General features: G+C 54.6%; 1 protein-coding gene across 3 annotated transcripts; it reads left to right on the top strand.

The window, feature by feature from the left end:
- The first annotated feature begins 6,854 nt into the window (after positions 1–6,854).
- BSND (barttin CLCNK type accessory subunit beta) lies at positions 6,855–16,948 on the top strand. Of its 3 annotated transcripts, XM_061184170.1 has the most exons (5): positions 6,855–7,304; positions 8,704–8,790; positions 11,869–11,963; positions 13,788–14,057; positions 14,918–16,948. In XM_061184170.1, exons 1-5 carry the CDS (start codon positions 7,128–7,130, stop codon positions 15,330–15,332), a joined length of 1,044 nt encoding a protein of 347 aa, XP_061040153.1. In that variant the 5' UTR covers positions 6,855–7,127; the 3' UTR covers positions 15,333–16,948. The 3 variants fall into 3 exon arrangements, with proteins under 3 accessions (XP_061040153.1, XP_061040155.1, XP_061040156.1); XM_061184172.1 differs by lacking the exon at positions 8,704–8,790; XM_061184173.1 differs by lacking the exons at positions 6,855–7,304; positions 8,704–8,790 and adding an exon at positions 11,622–11,774.
- The last annotated feature ends 227 nt before the right edge of the window (positions 16,949–17,175 follow it).

The following is a 17,175-nucleotide window of genomic DNA, read 5'->3' as shown; positions in this document are numbered from 1 at the left end:
GAAGGATCTGCTTTCACAATGTCATATCCCATTCACAGATGGGAAAACCAGCCCAGAGAGGCTAAGTAACTTTCCCAGGGTCACTCAGCCAGCAGGAGTTCAAAGTCCTGGGGCTCAGTCAGCTGTGTAGGGACACTGTTCCCTGAGGGCCTACCACTTACTGGGCCAGGCTCTCTGCTGTTTCACATCCTCAAGGCCTCTCTGCTACAGGTGGTGGCCCCACTTAACAGGTGTGGAAACTGAGCTTCAGAGAGGTAAAAATCGCAGAGAATAAAGGTTTTTCATGTAAATAAAGGTGTTTTCATTCAGGCCTGGTTGGGCTCCAGGCCTCGGATCCTCCTACTTAGGCCTGGACCAGCTCGGTAGCTGCCTATCCCAACTCCCTGCTTCTGCCAGGGTCCCCTGAAGTCTCTTCAAAGCTCAGCAGATGGAATGAGCCTGATCAAACCCAGATCCATAACATCCCTCCTGGGCTCAAAACCCTGAGTGGTTCCCAGCTCACTTTGAGTAATGAAAGCCCTAATGAGGATGGTATAGTTGGGTCTGGGTCCCTCCCCTTGCTCTCTGCTGCTGTTGGTCCCCCTGTGGGCCTTTGCTCCTGTGTTTTCTCTCCAGAAGCTCTTCCCCAGGCTCACTCCTCATGCCCCTTGCATCTTTGTCCCTCTCTTCAAGACACCGTCCTGGACCACTCTGTTAAAACTGTTGTCTCACCCAGCCCCCTGCACTCCCAGCCTCCTTCCTGCTTTACTTTTTAAATAACACCTGTCATCATTTAATATTTTACCTTTAAAAAATTTGTTTGTTTGTTTGTTGTATGTTTCTCCCCACCAGTAAGCTCTCTGAGAGCAGGGATTTTTTTGTTTCTTTCCTTTACATTTATATTCCTAAAGCCTAGAAACGGTGCCTGGCCCATGGAAGATGCTCAGTAGATATTTGTGGACTGAGAGAATGAATCAATAAATGTAAGCTATCGTGATTGTTTCCGGGCCCTCTCTCAGCCACCTGAGCCAGATCTTGTGGATCTTCCTGTGGATCTTGTGGATCCTCTCCCTCCCCCTTCACCAAATCCTGGATCCCCATCCTGTACCCCTTCCCTTCCTCCCCATCTCCCCTGTGTGTGCCTTATACTTACTGCTATGATGGAGATGCAGGTTTGAACGCTGCCTTAGCCCTGACCTTTCTGTGTGACCCTGAAATGTGTGTGCACGCGCGCACGTGTGCCCACACACACACACACACACACACACCAGCTTCCTGTGTGAACCATGGGGATTTGGTTGGGGGAGGTGCGGGGGATTTATTAGGCTCTCTGCAATTCCGAAGGGGTTAATGGGGTTCCACACTGGGAAGCAGAGCCCAGCTTCCCTCCTACCCCCAAACTGAGGAATTTCCCCCAGGCAGGTGAGTTAATGAGTTGCAGGTGTGATTTGGAGGTGCCACCACCTTTGCCGAGTGGGAGCTGGAAGGGACAGGGGGTGGGGAAGGCTGGAAGACCGGAAAAGCCTTTTCTGGTTTCCTCTCTAAGTCAGCTCATCTGCATCCCAACTGAAAGCCACCAAGGAGGGGCAGTGATTTGCTCAAGGTCACCAGCTCCTTGGAGGCCAAGCCAGGGCCACGGAGCCAGTCTCCCTAACCCTAACCCTGACCCTGCCAAGCCAAGGTTCCTTATGAGACGCAGTGGCCTTCCTGTGAACTGGGAAGGCCTCAGGCCGGGCAGCCCCCTGAGGCTGGGTCTGTCACTCCAGCCCCCAGTAGGCACTGGTTTGCTGCCTGGTCTCCTTCCTCCTGGGCCTGGCTGACGGGTTTCTTCATCCATCATTCAGAGCTCACATCTGGTGCCCGCCACCAGGCCTGGGACCTCAGGGACCCTCTGAGCTCAGGCCTCTCCCACGCTTTCCCTGGGCCCCTCCTTTGCCCTGTTTCCCTCTGCGTTGACCGGTGACCCTGCGCCCTGGAGCTCGCCACCTCAGATCAGTTGGAAAATTCCCAGTCAGAAATTCCCTTGCCCTCCATCCCCTCAGCAACTAATTACTCTTTAAAAAGGGTTCATTTTAATCTTTCCCTCCCTAGGTTTCTGCTAGAGTCTGGCAACTGCCCCTCACCTCCACCATCTCCTCTTGCTTCTTCCAACCTGATCTCAGAACCAGAGAATCAGTGTAAAATTAAAATCCAACCTGTGTCACCCCCCCCCTGCACAACTCCCTGGGAGGCTCCCTGTTGGCCTCTGGAAGATGTTGGCCACCTTAGCCTGACCGCAGGAGCTTTCCTACCTATGCTTCCTCTCCGGCCTCCCTCTCCTCTGGAGCCAATAGCCATCCCTCCGTCCCCAAACATGAGCTGAGAGCCAACCAGTTCTAGTCCCTGGAGACACAACAACGAACAGAACAAAGCCCCCAGCCTGTGGGAGCTCGAGTTCTAGGGGAGGAAGACAGACAAGAGACAAGATAAATAAACGATGTGTACAGTATGATAGATGGTGACGAGTATTATGGAGAAAAGTAAATTGGGAAAGGAGGACGGGGAACACCTGGGGGAGGGGGGTTCTGCAGTTTCAGATGTCACACCAGAGATGGCCTCGTTGTGAAGCTGACATTTGGACAAAGAATTGAAGGAGGTAAGGGAGGGAGCCATGCAGATATCTGGAGGAAGAGCTTTCCAGGCGGAAGGAAGAGCAGGGGCAAAGGCCCGGGGGTGGCTGTGTATTCCCAGAAGAGCATAGAGCCAGGGTGGCTGGGGTGGACGGGGTGAGGGGAGGTGTGGCAGGAGATTATCTCAGAGGGGTGATAGGGTGGGCAGCATGGGCAAATTATCTCGGGCTTTGTAGGCCATTTTAAGTCTTAGCTTTTACTCTGATAGGGCAGGGAACCATTCCAGGGTTCTGAGCAGAGGAGTGACATGGTCTGACCTGGCATTTGGGTGGGAAAGAGATTTCAGCCAGCAAGGGTAGAAGCAGAGACCTCTTAGAAGGACAGACATGATGGGCCTCAGACTGAGGCAGGAGATGGATGGGCTCCAGGCTAGACATTTACAACAAGCCTCCTGTTCACACTTCCTGGGGTGAGAAAAAGATGGGCTCCAGGCCAGACATTCATTCCCAGCCCCCTGTTTACGTTTCCTGAAGCAAGAAACAAATGGGCTCCAGGACTACATATTTATGACCGGACTCCCGTCTATATTTTGAGATCTGCGCCTTGATATAAAAACCAGCAACAGAAATAGGGTAAATAACCGGATTTTGGACAATTTTATGGCAGGGACAGAGAGGGGCTAAACCCTGTTAAAAGGTCAAGAGGTCATACATTTCCCATCCTTGGGGCAATGGAAACATTGTACATGCACAGAAATGCTCCTTGGGGGTCAGAAAGGAGGGGGCACCACCCCATAATATGTGATGCTAAGGCTGTCCCATAGGCCTCTGGGCTGGAATCCATTTTGGAAAAAAGTTGCGCAAGCGTGTTGGGGAGGGCCCTAGGGCAGGGCAGGTGTGGAAAAAGAAACAAGATAATCGGCCAAATGTAAACAAAGACCTGGAAGAACTTCCCTGTATGAATGACTTCACCGCCCCTTTACCGCGCTCCTCCTCATTAGAGAGGACGCCCACGCCCTTTCTCTCCAGGTGTGCATCTCTGCCTTGCTTCTGTCTTAACTGAACGAACTGTTTCTCTGTGTGCTCTCCCACTTGTTGTTGTGCTATGTCTCTAATAATAAACTTTGACCGGTTTTTACAGTTTTGCCTCCGTGAGAAATGCATTTTTCACTGGGGGCAAGAGCCAGGGGGTGTGGTGGCTAGGATTCCTGGTTGTCATCCAGGCTACCTGGGTTCAATTCCTGGGCAGGGAATTAAGATCTCGCTTCACGCCACCACTCACTGCCGCCTCTCTGAGCTCAAGACCAGGGTGATGAGCAGTAGTGGGGAGGGAGAAGGGATTGGATTCTTCTATCTCGGAGGTAGGGCCAATAGGATGTGGGTGTGAGAGAGGAGGTGAGGATGTTGGCTAGGATATCCAGGTGGCGGAAGGATGGGTTTGACATGGAGGAGCAGGAAGGGGAGGAGTATGCAGTGTAGGGGTGAACGTGCACACAGCATTTAGAGTTTTACCTCCAGCTACGTGTCAGTGCTTACTTGCCTCTGGGCCTTTGCACACACTGGTCTCTTTGCCTGCACTGCTTTTCCTGCCCTGACAGAACTCCAACTGGCTTCTCAAGAATCCCTCCTGTGAATCTGTCCCTTCATTCCTCCCCCTCCACCCCAGTCTCTCCCTCTGTCTGCTTTGTGCACCTGCTGGACCTCAGGCATATCTCAGAGCCTTTATCATATTGTGCCCCAGAAGACAGGACCAAGTGCCATCACACTGAAAACCCGTGTTCATCAGACACCTCATACCTCAGCGTCCTGCATGAAGCGGTGCTCAAGAAGAGAGGGACGTGGGGCCTGGCTTGAACCCTGGCTCTGTTATTTATAGGTTCTGTGATCTTGGGCCATTACTGATGCAGAGCCTCAGTTTCTGCATCGGTCAAATGGGTGTGATGTTTCCCCTCCCTGCAGCAGCTCTTAGGATCTTGCGAGGACCCCGAATCCTGTAGACCGGAAGAAAACCGTGGTTATCGCGTCCTCTGCTGGAAGATGGCAGGCTCCGCAACCGCTCCTCCCACTCACCCCGCTTTGCAGCGAAGGAGGCAGAAGTCAGAGGCGGGTGCGACGTGAGCGGGAACCGCGAATGACCCAATACTTCCAATGCCCGGTACTCACGTGTCCCCGCTTAACCCTCACCGCGGCTCTGTGGAAGAGGTTAGACTAGACCCATTTTACCGAGCACCTACTTATCCCAGAGCTTCTTACTCGTTGCCACTTCCCCCCTACCCCCCTCTTTTAAGGAGAGAAAAGGTGGAAAGGAGGCCGGGTCGTGGTGAGGAAAGAAAAGATGGGGAGACACGGAGAGTGCTCGGGTGACCAGGAGGACTCTCAGGAAGCCCTAAGGACCAGATCCGATCCATCCACAATGGGGCTGGGACTGTGTGGATCCCGGTCACCGCTCAGCCCCCGATTCAGTTTGGGGAGATCTTTGGGGAAATCTCCCCGGGCTCGGTTTCCTCGCCTGTGAAATAGGCACGATAACCTCTTCCCTGCGCCCCTCACGGGGCTGCGGGTTTCAGGCATGACCTACCGGGTGTGAAAGCACCTCGCCAAGCGCGTGCTACGATGGCCACCAGGGGGCGCGAGAGGCTCCTGCTGGACCGCGATCCCGCAGATCCAGTCCCGCCGTGGGCCAGGGCTTCAGGACCAGACAGGCAGGCTGAGGCCCCTCTGGGCCCCAGTCTCCTTTTCTGGGAGGGGCACGTAGCCTCTCTTCACTGAGCCTGTATAAGATGATTATAATAGTATTCCCCTGGACGGTCCTGCCCTGTAAATAATCCCAGATTACAAAGCATTTTTCCCTCCATCATGTCACTTCCCTCCACAACCCCTGGGAGGTGGCCTAATACCACCTTCCATCACTGATGACAAGACTCAAGCCCAGAGCGGAGCCACCAGGCCAAGGTCACCCCGGGAAACAAACATGGATGTCACCTGGTGCCTCTCAGCCCTTCTCTGACCCCTCGGCAGCCTCTCACTGGGAGGGTCCCCCAAGCTCTGCTACAGGGGACCGACTCCGCAAACTGTAAATTCTGGGTCTGAGGGCTGGTGAAGGAGAAACAGCTTCACAATGAAACCCCAAGGTGCTGTGGGCAGCGACGCCAGAGGGTATCACGTGAGCACAGGTGTGATGTCGGGAACCAGCACAGCTTGTTTTGGGGAGGAGGGAGAGGGTGACGATCACAAACAGGAAAATCCCCAAACCTATAAGTCGGGATGCCAAATGAAAGCCTTTTATCCTGCAGCGGCAATTCAATACCATACAAACAACATGTTAACATTTTCTTTTAGAGATACTGTTGACCCTCGTTTTCCTATAATCCTGTAAGGGAATCTGATTTTTACCATCATCCTGTCCCCAGGACTGAAATTCCACCATTAGAGTGTCATTCTTAGGATGAAGGCATCTTCCTAGGTTAGGAGGCAAGGAAATTGCTGTTGGCCATTCACACCCTAGAGGGGCATTGCCTCACCATGGCCAGCTCAGAGCCAGCAGGCCTGGCTGGAGCACAGAGTATGGGAAGGGGACAGAGGCACTCTGGGAGGCCAGGCCTGGGGATAGAGCCAATCCTGTGAGTTGCTATTATTATCCCCATTGTAGAGAGGAGGAAAACTGAGGCACAGGAGGTAACTTGACCAAGACCACACTGCGCCATAATAGAGGAACCAGAACCCAAGCCCAGGCAGTCTGTCCAGCCACCAGAGCCTGCACGTTTAACCCTTGTGCTACAGTTAGGCAGTATCACCCAGTGGCAATACTGTGGACCCACGGCCTCCGGGTTCAAATCCCAGCTGCTCTGCCTTTTCTAACTGCGTGACCTTGGGCAAGTTACTTGTTCGTGTCTTCATTTGTAAAGCGGGGATAGTAATACCTGCCTCACGGGGTTCCTTAAATGAGTTAATATGTGTCACATGTTTAGAACAGAGCCATGCGTGCAGCCACGGTCAAATAAATAGGGGCCAGATGGGCACATGACTTTGGAGAGTCTAGAATTCTTCAGGATTCTAAAATGACAGCCTGTGGGACCCTGTGGGATCCTCCAGTGGCATTCTGATGTCTTTGGGCTGCAGCACTGTATCTGCTTCCCGTGGCTGGACGGTGCGGGGCCACCTGTCGGCCCAGCTTGGCCCCGAACAGGTAAATGAGGTGATGTCAAAGCCTTGGCTGAGGCCCAGCCCCTGGAACCTCCCCTTCCTTCCCTCGTGTCTCCCTCACTCGGATTCCCACACACTCCGGAGGGCCCAGAGGGAAGGTGAGAGGGAGTGAAGGTGGGAGCACGTGGCCACCCAAGCGTAGCTCCTCCAGCCTGGAGAACTGGTGCTCCCAGGGGCTGAGCTGGACCCGAAGGGAGCCTCCCTCCCTCTTACCTTAAGCCCTGATCTGCAGCGATCCCGGAGCGTCACTCCTCCGGTGTGAGCGTGTGGAGACGGCTGGCTGGTTCATTGGTGTCCCTCCGCGGGTGGTGCACAGGCCAGGCCTGGCCAGGCAGCGATGGCTGATGAGAAGACCTTCCGCATCGGCTTCATCATGCTGGGGCTCTTCCTGCTGGCCCTCGGCACGTTCCTCATGAGCCACGACCGGCCCCAGGTCTACGGCACCTTCTACGCCGTGGGCGGTGTCATGGTGATCGGGGGTGTCATCTGGAGCATGTGCCAGTGCTACCCCAAGGTAGGTGGTAGTGGGGACAGGTGGCCTGGGGGCCAGGGCCCAGGAGGGCCTGGGGCTGTGCCTCTATTCCAGGCATCAATCCCCCATCTTTCAATCATCTTGTTATCCTTTCCCCTTTACCCCTTCTTTTCTTATCTCCACTCTCCTGAGCATCCATCCATCCATCCATCCATCATCCATCCATCCATCTATCCCTTATCATAAAGATTGATCAGGAGCCCCCTGGATCTGCAGCCTCGAACTAGGCACCATGGGGGAGACGCAGCAAAACCCACCACATAGTCCAGGTGCTTGAAACCAGAGTTTATGAGGGCTTGCTGCCTGCCAGGCACGCCTGCATCCCTGGTGTAGTTCAGTCCTCATCCTGAACTTTTTGGTACCTTTGAAGTTCTATTTTACACTAGAGACGCCCGAGGCTCAGAAAGTGAGGTCCCACAGCTCCTAAGTGTCAGGGTTGGGATCAGACCTCAGATGTGTGTCGCCTAAAGCATAACCCTCCACCTCGGGAGGGCGATCCCTGTGTCCCAGGGCTGCTGAGTGTTCTGGGTGGGTCAGCTGTAACCTTGATGGCATGGGTTAGGCAGCTCTATCTTTTGAAGTTTTAATGGACTCCTAGCCTAATAAGTGACTTAGTGATGGGAAGAGCACTGGTTTGGGAATCTTGAGTTCTAGTTCTAGCTCTGCTCCAAACTCTCTGTGTGACCTTTATCTTTCTGAGCCTCAGTTTCTTTCATCTGCAAAATGAGGCCCCGAGCTCCTATTTCTCCCAGCCTCACAGAGTTATTATGGAGAACAGAAAAGAGATGGGCAGTTTTGTAAACTGTAGAGTGTTATATTTAGGTGAAGCGCTGCCACCCTTACTGTTAGTGATCCTCTCAACAACCCTGTGAAATGGGCATATCAGGAGTTGTAATCCTTCAGTGCCCAGAGAGGTTGAGTGACTTCTCCAAGGTCACGGCAGCTGGTCAGATAGACCCAGGGAGACAAGGAAAGAAGCATGGATTCTAACTTGGGCTCTGCCTCTAACTACCTGGGAGACTTTGGTCAAGCGCCTTCCCTCTCTGAGCCTCAGTTTCCACATTTGCAGAATATGTGAGTCAGGAAGAGGGGGTGGGAAAGAGCGTGCATCTTAAGGGCCTTGCTAGTCCTGCCATCCGGGGCTCCAGGCCCCAGGCAGCCTCACACCCTCAGCCCCCTCCTCGCCTCTTGCCTGGATGGCTGTGCTGGGGTTTGGGAGGAGGGAGGAGGCTCCTGGGGGCCTGGGCTCAGCTCTCCCAGTCCTGTCTCCTCTGTGGGAAGCCCCGGGCTGTTAGCGCGTTCATTCAGCACTGAGGCGGTCCGGGCTGGTTTGTGGTCATTTACCGAGCAGTTTACAGTCAACTCGCCTCTCTCTGTTCAGTGTCCTAAGCAGAGGTCACCGGGAGAAGAGGGCCCTGGGGCCCGAGCCGCCCACATCACCACCACCTCCATCGTCATCCTCCTCCCGGTGAGGAGGCTGGACCCTGGGGGACAGCAAGGTGATGGCTGGGTTGGGGTGGGGGGAGTGTCCTTCCTGCCCTCACCCCCTTCACAGAGCTGGCTGTGGTCGGTGGGCAGAGTGACAGGGTGGCAGTGGGGATGAGGGAGCGAGGTGGGGGGGAGGGAATATTGCTGGGTATTAATGAGTAACTGTTGATAGATTCACGTGTTCTTGTGCTGTGGAGGCCGCATGGCGGGTCAGAAACGGCACAGGTTTCAGTGCCCACCAAGCCCTGACTCAAATGCCCCTCCCTGTGCCCCACTTCTGTGGCCTTGGCAGAGGCTCGCCCGGGCCTGTGGAGGAGCCAGTGGGGGCTTGTAGGTGGGGGACCTGGCGTCACGCCTGGCCTGGAGCCAATGCGAAGGCAGCGTTCTCAGGACAGGTGTTAGTGGCTTTGGGCGGGTCTCTGGATGTGTGTGCAGGTGTGTGAGCACAGACGTGGGTGTGTGTTTCAGGGACACAGGCTGTTAGGGCTGGAACACTAAAGGAGGGGAGGGAAGTGTGTCGTAAACCAGGGAGGTGTGCTAGACGAGGGTCCCAGTCTCCCACATTGTCTCATTGGAGCCCGGGCCATCGGAGCCCTCAGCAAATGCTGGTGCCCATCCTCCCTGCCAGATCCTCCCCTGCCTCAGTGCCTGACGAGTGGGAATTTTCTGGATTGAAAAAAATATAAATATAAGGGAATGGAATTAGCTGATTATGACACGGCGGAAGGGGTAGCCAGTACCCATGTGAATTAGCTGTCCCTGTCTTTGGGGCCCTGGGGGTCTCATGGAGGAGACAATTTTCTGCCTGATGGGGAGGGAGTGGGCTTCACGGGGAAGATGAGCTGGGGTTTGTAGGTTAAGTAGAAGTTCACCAGGCAGAAAAGATGGGGAAAGAAATTCCAGGCAGAAGGAACAGCATGAGCGAAGACATGAGGTGAAAGAACAAGGCAAGTGGGTCAGCCTGGCTGCCGGAGGGTGTGGGGAGCGAAGTAAGGCGGAGAGGGAATGGGGCTGGGGTCCATGGGACCTGGATGCCATGCTGAGGAATTTGGACCTGACCCTTTAGTGGATGGGATGAGAGAGGGCTGTGAGCAGCTTTGCAGCTCAAGGAAGCTATCAGGCTGACATCTGGGAGGAGGAAGGTTCAAGAGCAACCAGGCCAGTGGGGGAGGCTCCTTCTCTGGTCCAAGGGAGGATGATCATCTCCTAGACTAAGGCAGAGCTTGAACCCAAGGCTGTAGGAGCTGAGAAGACATTTCCAGTTCATCAAACATATAGTATCTGCTGTGGCTGGGCGTGGCCCTGGTACTCCCATCCAGCTTATTTTATTGAATTTCTGAAGTAGACTTGGTCAGATTTGGTGGTCAGCTGGGCCTCAGGCTTGAGAGGGAAGGAGGAATCGGGGCAAATCTAGCAGGTGGGACGGTCAGGGATGCTGTGCCCATTAGCTGAGATGGGGCAGGGGAACTGGGAGAAGGGGAAGGATTGTCTGGGAAAGCAGGGCCTCTCCCTGTCTGGCTTCTGATTCTGCCTACAAGTCGCCCACTCCCCACTCCTGCCTGCTCTGCTGGAGCCCAGGACCAGGCCCCTGATTGGTGGTTGATGGATTGGTCCTCTCCATGGGCCTCCCTCCATCCCTCTGTTCCCTCCCTTTGGGGACTGCTCAAAACTCTGCCTGAACACAAATCTGGCTATGTATTCTCCTGCTGAGAACTCCTCCAGGGCTCCTATTGCTTCTGGATAAAGGCTGAATTTCTTAGCCTGATGCTCTGGGGTCTTTATGATCTGATCTCCCCTCCCCAGCTTCAACTCTGCCTGTCACCCTTTCTTAAAAGAATTTGTGTTGTAAGATTCTCAGGACTTTCCTTCTCCTCCAGGCTTTTCACAGTGGCAATGATAATGACGCTGTAGAGTGATAATGATGATGGTGATGGTGATGAAGGCGCTGGTGCTGATGTCGATGGTGTTGACATAATTATGATGTTGATGGAGATGGTGGTGGTAGTGGTGATTATGAGGAGGAGGAGGAGGATGACTGGAGGAAGGGGCAGCTTCTAGGAAATACAGAGTCAGCTGACAAGTGCAGGACATACTAAGTGGGTGTGGAAGATACCCAGGCCCCTCCCTCATTTCCAGACATCTGGGGGAAGCTTACCCCTCACAGGAGTTCTAAGAACACATCCATCTATCATTCCCTTCTCCCCAGCAGGATTGGGTGCTTTCCTGGTGCAGATAAGTGTCTTTCTCTCACCGTACTCTATGGGAAGGGAGAAAAGGGGCTGCTGTTTATGAACCTGGTATAACACAATAGGGTCTCATCAAATATTTGGTGAACAAATTTTCAGCTGAGGAGAACAAGACTCAGAGAAGTCAGGTAACTTCATCTTCAGTAGCATCAAACTATGATTTACTGAGCAGCTACTGCGTGCCAGGCTCTGTGCTGGGGGACTCCTTATATGTTATCTCATGGAATCTAGGAGACAGGCATTACTAGTCCTAATTTTTTAAATTGTAAAATATACATAACATAAAATTTACCATCTTAACCATTTTTAAGTGAACAGTTCAGTAGTGTAGGCACAACCTCAGCCACCCACTTCTCTGTCCTCCCCACTGCAGCTTCTGTCTGTGCCAAGAAACACATGAACTGCTTCCCACTCACTCACCAGATGCGGATGAAGGGCCTACTTCGGGTCGGGCAAGTGCTGGGCAGTGGATGAGGACCCCTGGAAATGACAAGTTATGACCTCCCCCAGGGCAGGGGTGTTTGTCTCATTCACTCATTGCTGCCCCCTAGTGCGTAGAGGAGTGCCTGGCACACAGCTGATGCTCAATGAGCGCTGGGTGAATGAAGAGCCAGCGGGAGCAGGAGCCCAGAGGTCCAGCCAGCCACAGGTGCTGGGCCCTGAGCAGGCACCCTCCTGTCAAATGGGGTGGCCTCCCTTGTCAGGCCTCTCTCCTAGGGTATGTGGAGATGTTAGGCCCGTGCTCTGGGGGAGCAGTGACCACGGATGTGTGTGGGTAGCTGCAGAGAAGCCTTCTCCCCTTTGCCCTGCAGATCACCTTCGTACCCGCTGACTCTGACTTCCAAGGCATCTTGTCACCGAAGGCGCTGGGCCTGCTGGAAAACGGGCTCACTGCTGAGATGAAGAGGTGGGTGCCGGGCCCTCTGAGGCGGGGGTGGGGCAGTGGAGGGAGGGGAGGGCCAGTGAGCCCCTCAGACCAGTCTTCCCCCTGCCAAGGAGAGGGGGGCAGGAGGGGTGGGCGGTGTCTCCCCCGCTGCCCCAGGCTCTGGCTTTGCCTTCCCACTTACTGAGAACATACTATCAGAAATCATGGATTGTTTTGACCTCTCAATTCTATGAGGTGAGCGTTATTATTACCATTTCACAGATGAGGAAACTGAGGCTCAGGGATTTTTGTCCTGTCTTACAGCGAAGTAGTGGCAGACCAGAAATCAAAAATAGGTGTGACCCTAAATCCCACACAGCGGTGACTACTACTACTCTAGCAAACAAGAGGCATAATGATGGCCAAGGCACAACCCTGGGGCCCTGCTACTTTTTGGCTGGGTGACTTTGGGAAAGCAACCTGCCTCTCTTTGCCCCATCTGTGAAATAAGGATACTAATAGTACCTTCCTCCTAGGCTTCAGGGAGGGCTAAGTGAGATAATACAGCCGTCCCTCAGTATCTGTAGGGGATGAGTTCCAGACACCCTCTCCCACCACGTACACCAAAATCTGCAGATGCTCAAGTCCCTTATATAAAATGGCTTAGTATTTGCTTGCAGTCTATGTACATCCTCCCATATGCTTTAAATCATCTCTAGGTTACTAATAATATTTAATACAATGTAAATGCTATGTGAATAGTTGCCAGTGTGTGGCAAATTCAAGTTTTGCTATTTGGAACTTACTGGAACTTTAAAAAAAAAATATTTTAGATCCATGGTTGGTTGAATCTGCGGTTGCGGAACCTGTGATATGGATGGTGGACTTTAATAAGCCAAGTGCTAAGAACAGAGCCTGGGGCATAGCGGGCCCTCTATAAGCCTTTGCCATCATTAGTAGGAAGTGCTTCCAAAGCACAAGGGACCAAGTCAGGCATTTTGTGCCCATTTCTTCTTTCAATCCTCATAGAAATCCTGTGAAGTGGGGGGTGGCAGGCCCATTATACAGATGTGGAAACTGAGGCTCAAGAAGTGAAATCACAAGCCCCAAACCTCACGGGGAGTCAACACCAGACCAGACCTGGGTGGGTGGGTGTGGGGGCCGGCCTCAGGGCTGGTCACACAGGGAGAGCTGCTAGAACAGAGCTGGGGCTCAGGCCACCCTGAGCCTGCGCTCCTCCCTGCTGCTCCCAGCCCTGGACTGTAGAGAGCAGTGGAGAAAGTGGTGCTTGGAGCCCCAGTACCACCCCCTAGGTCTGTGCCACCTGGGCAAGCCAGCTAAGGTGCCTGTGCCTCAGCTTCCTCCAGTATCTCCCAGAGTTACAGTGAGGGTTAGGTGAGCTAACTGATAGAGCCCGGCCCGCAAGGAACACTCAGTAGCTGGTTCTTACTGTTGCTCTGTCCTCATCTGAAAAGTGGGAACGACCATTCTGCTTCAAGGTGTCGTTCAGAATAAATGGGATGATAAATGTAAAGGCTTCAGGCCACCGTCTAGAACCCAGCAAATGCTCAGTCAACGCGAACTGGTCTTCATTTGACAGTCGCAGCCTTGGGGTTAACTTTGGAGACGCGGGTGAAAGGAACACTGGACTGAGGGTCTGAGCTCTGTCACTCAACTTAACTTGTTGGGCCTCAGCCTCCTCATCAATGAACTGGGTACAGTAACCACCCGCAGAGGCTTCTCTGAGATCGGGGGAGAGCCGGTGCATGGAGCAGGTGGGCCAGGGGACGGCACTGACGTCTGTTGATCGAATCTTTGCCCACCTGCCTGTTCTCTCTCCCGCTGTGTGCTGTGCCCCCCGCCCAGCCCCCGGACCCCCTACGTCAGGCTGTGGGAGGAAGCCGCCTATGACCAGAGCCTGCCGGACTTCAGCCACATGCGGATGAAGGTCATGGGCTACAGTGAAGACCCCCACCCCGTCCTGGCTCCTAAGCCGGGACAGCCACAGCCAGGAGCCAGCGATGGAGGAGAAGGTGGCCCTCGCGACCCTCAGGGCTTGTTGGAAGCCGCCGTGGTCATCCACAGGGGCTCGGACCAGGACGAGGGAGAAAGAGACCCAAGTCAGGGCAGGCCCGGGTGAGTGCACGGAGCTCAGGGGCGCTGGGGTGAAGGGGGAGGGGTGTGGCCACTGAGAGGTGGCTGGGACACTGGGGAGTAGAGAGGCTGGGGACACCCTGAGAAGCAGCAGGGGTAGCAGACACATGGGTCTCGGCTTAGATGGGCCTGAGTTCAAATCCCAGCTCCTCTGCTGTGTAACCTTCGGATGTTCCTCACCTTCCCGAGCCTCAGTCTCTCCACATGGGAATAATCGGTCCTACCTCAGAGTTGTCCGAATACTCGCCATGAGGGGCCAGCGCAGGGAGCCAGAGGACCTGAGTTCAAATCCAGGCTCTGCCACTGATGTGCTCTGTGACCTCAGTCAGGTCACTCCCTGCCCCACCCTGCCTCCAGCTGTTCATGAACTGGGTTCCTCATTCATCCACGTGGTCACTCATCCACCAGCATTACTGGGTACCTACTCCCTGCCAGCCCTTGACAGCCCCTACCCTGCGGGAGCTCCTCGTCCAATGGGGGAGGCACACAAGGGAACAGAAGGTGACATCCAGTGTGACAGGGATCGTGGGCCCAGAGGAGACCTCCAAGTGATTGGAGAGGCAGAGGAGTGACCTAGTTTGGATAACATAATAATGGCCCACTTCTTGAGCACCTACTATGTGCCAGGCCTTGTGCAAAGTGCTTTGCGTTCATTATCTGTTGTAAATCTCAGGGATAAACATAGGAGTGAATGCTATTATTTCCCCCATTTTACAGAGGAGGGAACTGAGGCCCAGACAGGTGAACTCACCTACCCTGGGCCTTGCAGCTAGTGGCTAGGATTTGGACCCAGGCAGTCTGACTCAGAGCTACCCTCGCCCTTTCTGCCTTTGCCCCTGCAGCCCCCCGACCTGTTCCCAGGGCCCTGCACCCTTGGCTTCCTTCCAAGATGACCTGGACGTGGGCTCCAGCGAGGGCAGCAGCCCCAACCTGGCACCATCTGAGGGGGCGGCGCCCCAGCCTGCACCCCCGGAGCCCCAGGCTTGCAGGTGCCGGCTGGACCGCTTCCATGACTTTGCCCTGATTGATGCCCCAACGTTGGAGGGTGTGCCTCCAGAGAAGCAGCTACAGGTGGCAGCCCTGCCCAGCTCCCGGCAGAGACCCCCAAGGACAAAGCGGGAGGAAGAGGAGGCTTCGGACGCAGGTACAGAGGAGCTGGAGCAGGAAGAGGAAGACTTGTACTACGGGCTTCCCGACAGCCCTGGGGACCCCCTTCCGGACAAGGAACTGGGCTTTGAGCCCGACGCCCAGGGCTGACATGGAACTGCTCTCTGGGTTCTAGCCCGGCTCTGGGGCTAACCCCGACGTGACCACACAGGACTTCAATTTCACTACCTGCAAAATGGGGTTAGATGGAGGTTCACAGGAGACAGTGGACCCGAGAGCATTTTGAGAACTGCACAGAAATGCACAGGGAGGAGATGATTACATTACTGGGCCGTTGCTGTTCCGATTATTAATACTTTTTGTAAAGCTTTGAAGGTAAAGTATGATTAGTTGAGAAGATCTGCAGCAGCCAGGGCCCTCAAGAGCCCTTTCTGCCTCCCCCCAGAGCTGGCCTCTGAGCAGGAGCCCTCCTGGGTGCTACCCCCGTGTCCCCGAGCCTCTGTGAAGGCCTCTCAGCGTTCTTGTTCCTGTTGCGTCTTTTAGTGCAGCCGGGGGATGGCGTAATTCGTCTTCACTCAGAGCTAACGTCCCCGGCCCGCATCCCTCCTGTGGCTCCTGTAGCTCTGGGATCCAACACCTTCCATGAGTGACCTCTGCTGACCTCCCAGCTTTCTCCCTGGTCAGCCCCACCCCACGCTCACCCTGCTGCCCCATGCCCTTGCCAAGCTGTCTCCTCTGCCCGGATGCCCTTTGTCCCCTGTCTGCCTGGCAAATTCAGGCTCATCCTTCAAACCTCTGCACAGACATCCCTCTTCTGAAAGCTTTTCCTGATGTCACCGCTTCTGGGCCGAGTTAGTCCTGGCTCCCGTGTGCCACCTCTGGGCCGTCTCTGGGCCTTGCGCATTTATCATGGAGCATGGCTGCCTGCTCAAGGTCAGCACCTTTGCTTTACTCACCTCGGTCTCTCCTATGCCCAGCTGGTGGTCACTGAGCATGTACAGAAGTGACCAAAACCCACGAGCCTTTTGCAGGGAATGCTGCCTCCCCCACTTCCCTGAGTCTCAGACTCCTGACTTAACTAACTTGGTTCAGGTGGCATTTACTGAGCATCTACTGTGTGCCCGACGCTAAGCTGGGATCTTTAGGAGGAAAGAGACACAAACTGATGACAGTTCTCACCCTCGAAGGGCTCCCAGTCCACTGAGCCTGGTGTCTTGTAAGTTAGCACAGAGTGCAGAGCAGAGACTGAGGTGGGAACAGAGGAGTTAAAAATTGTCACACCAGAGGCAGCAGAGTGACACCCACACAACCGTTGGGGCCATCGAGCGCAGGGACAAATAGCTCCAGCTGCCTGAGCAGCCCCTGGAGGTATCACTGTATGGTAGCATCACCGAGTGACGCTTTTCTTAGGCTGATCTCTGCAAAGCCCCTCTGGGCCCCATCAAAGGGATGGTGGCACTACCTCATCCTATGTCCCCACATTCAGAGCTTGCAGCCTGGGCCTCCTGGGAGGGCTGGCCTTCACCTGGGCTGGGCCTCTGGGTCAGGGTTGGGGTCACAGCCAAGGGGAGGGCACGCCCCTGGGACCCCCTCCCTCTCCTTTCTGGGTCATTGCTACCTCCCGTAGGAAAGCCTCTGCTGTAACAGATGTTCCTGCTCACGGCCCGTTCCTGCACTCTGCTCACTCACGCTGGGAAGGGGTGACCCGCATCAGAAAGAACACCAGTGTGAAAGGCTAAAATAAAAAAGTTTTCAGTGTTTAGAGCGGTCACCTTCATCCACCTGCAAATTCTTTTATGTGAACCCCTCCCATGCCCCCAGTCCCCCTCTGGGCAGGATAAACGAGGCATCATTGAGGGAACTCTCTGGAAAGCCAACACCAAACATGGTGGCGTGGCCGGCTGGGACAGCTGTGTGCGTGGGAACTTGGGTGTGGCCCACGCCCAGGCATCACACTGCAGGGCACCCCCAGACCTCAGCGGAGAACCAGGAG

Source organism: Eubalaena glacialis, chromosome 3 (assembly GCF_028564815.1).
Source record: "Eubalaena glacialis isolate mEubGla1 chromosome 3, mEubGla1.1.hap2.+ XY, whole genome shotgun sequence".
NCBI lineage: Eukaryota > Metazoa > Chordata > Mammalia > Artiodactyla > Balaenidae > Eubalaena > Eubalaena glacialis.
Note: the sequence above shows the minus strand (reverse complement) of the source record. Positions and strands in the feature narration are given on the sequence as shown.

What these genes read in the sequence shown, in the direction of transcription:
- BSND (XM_061184170.1), top strand. Translation starts at nt 7,128, where the DNA reads ATGGCTGATGAGAAGACCTTCCGCATCGGCTTCATCATGCTGGGGCTC. An exon ending in CCATCGTCATCCTCCTCCCG is followed by an intron (nt 8,791 to 11,868) that starts GTGAGGAGGCTG and finishes TTTGCCCTGCAG; the next exon opens with ATCACCTTCGTACCCGCTGA. An exon ending in CTCACTGCTGAGATGAAGAG is followed by an intron (nt 11,964 to 13,787) that starts GTGGGTGCCGGG and finishes CCCCCCGCCCAG; the next exon opens with CCCCCGGACCCCCTACGTCA.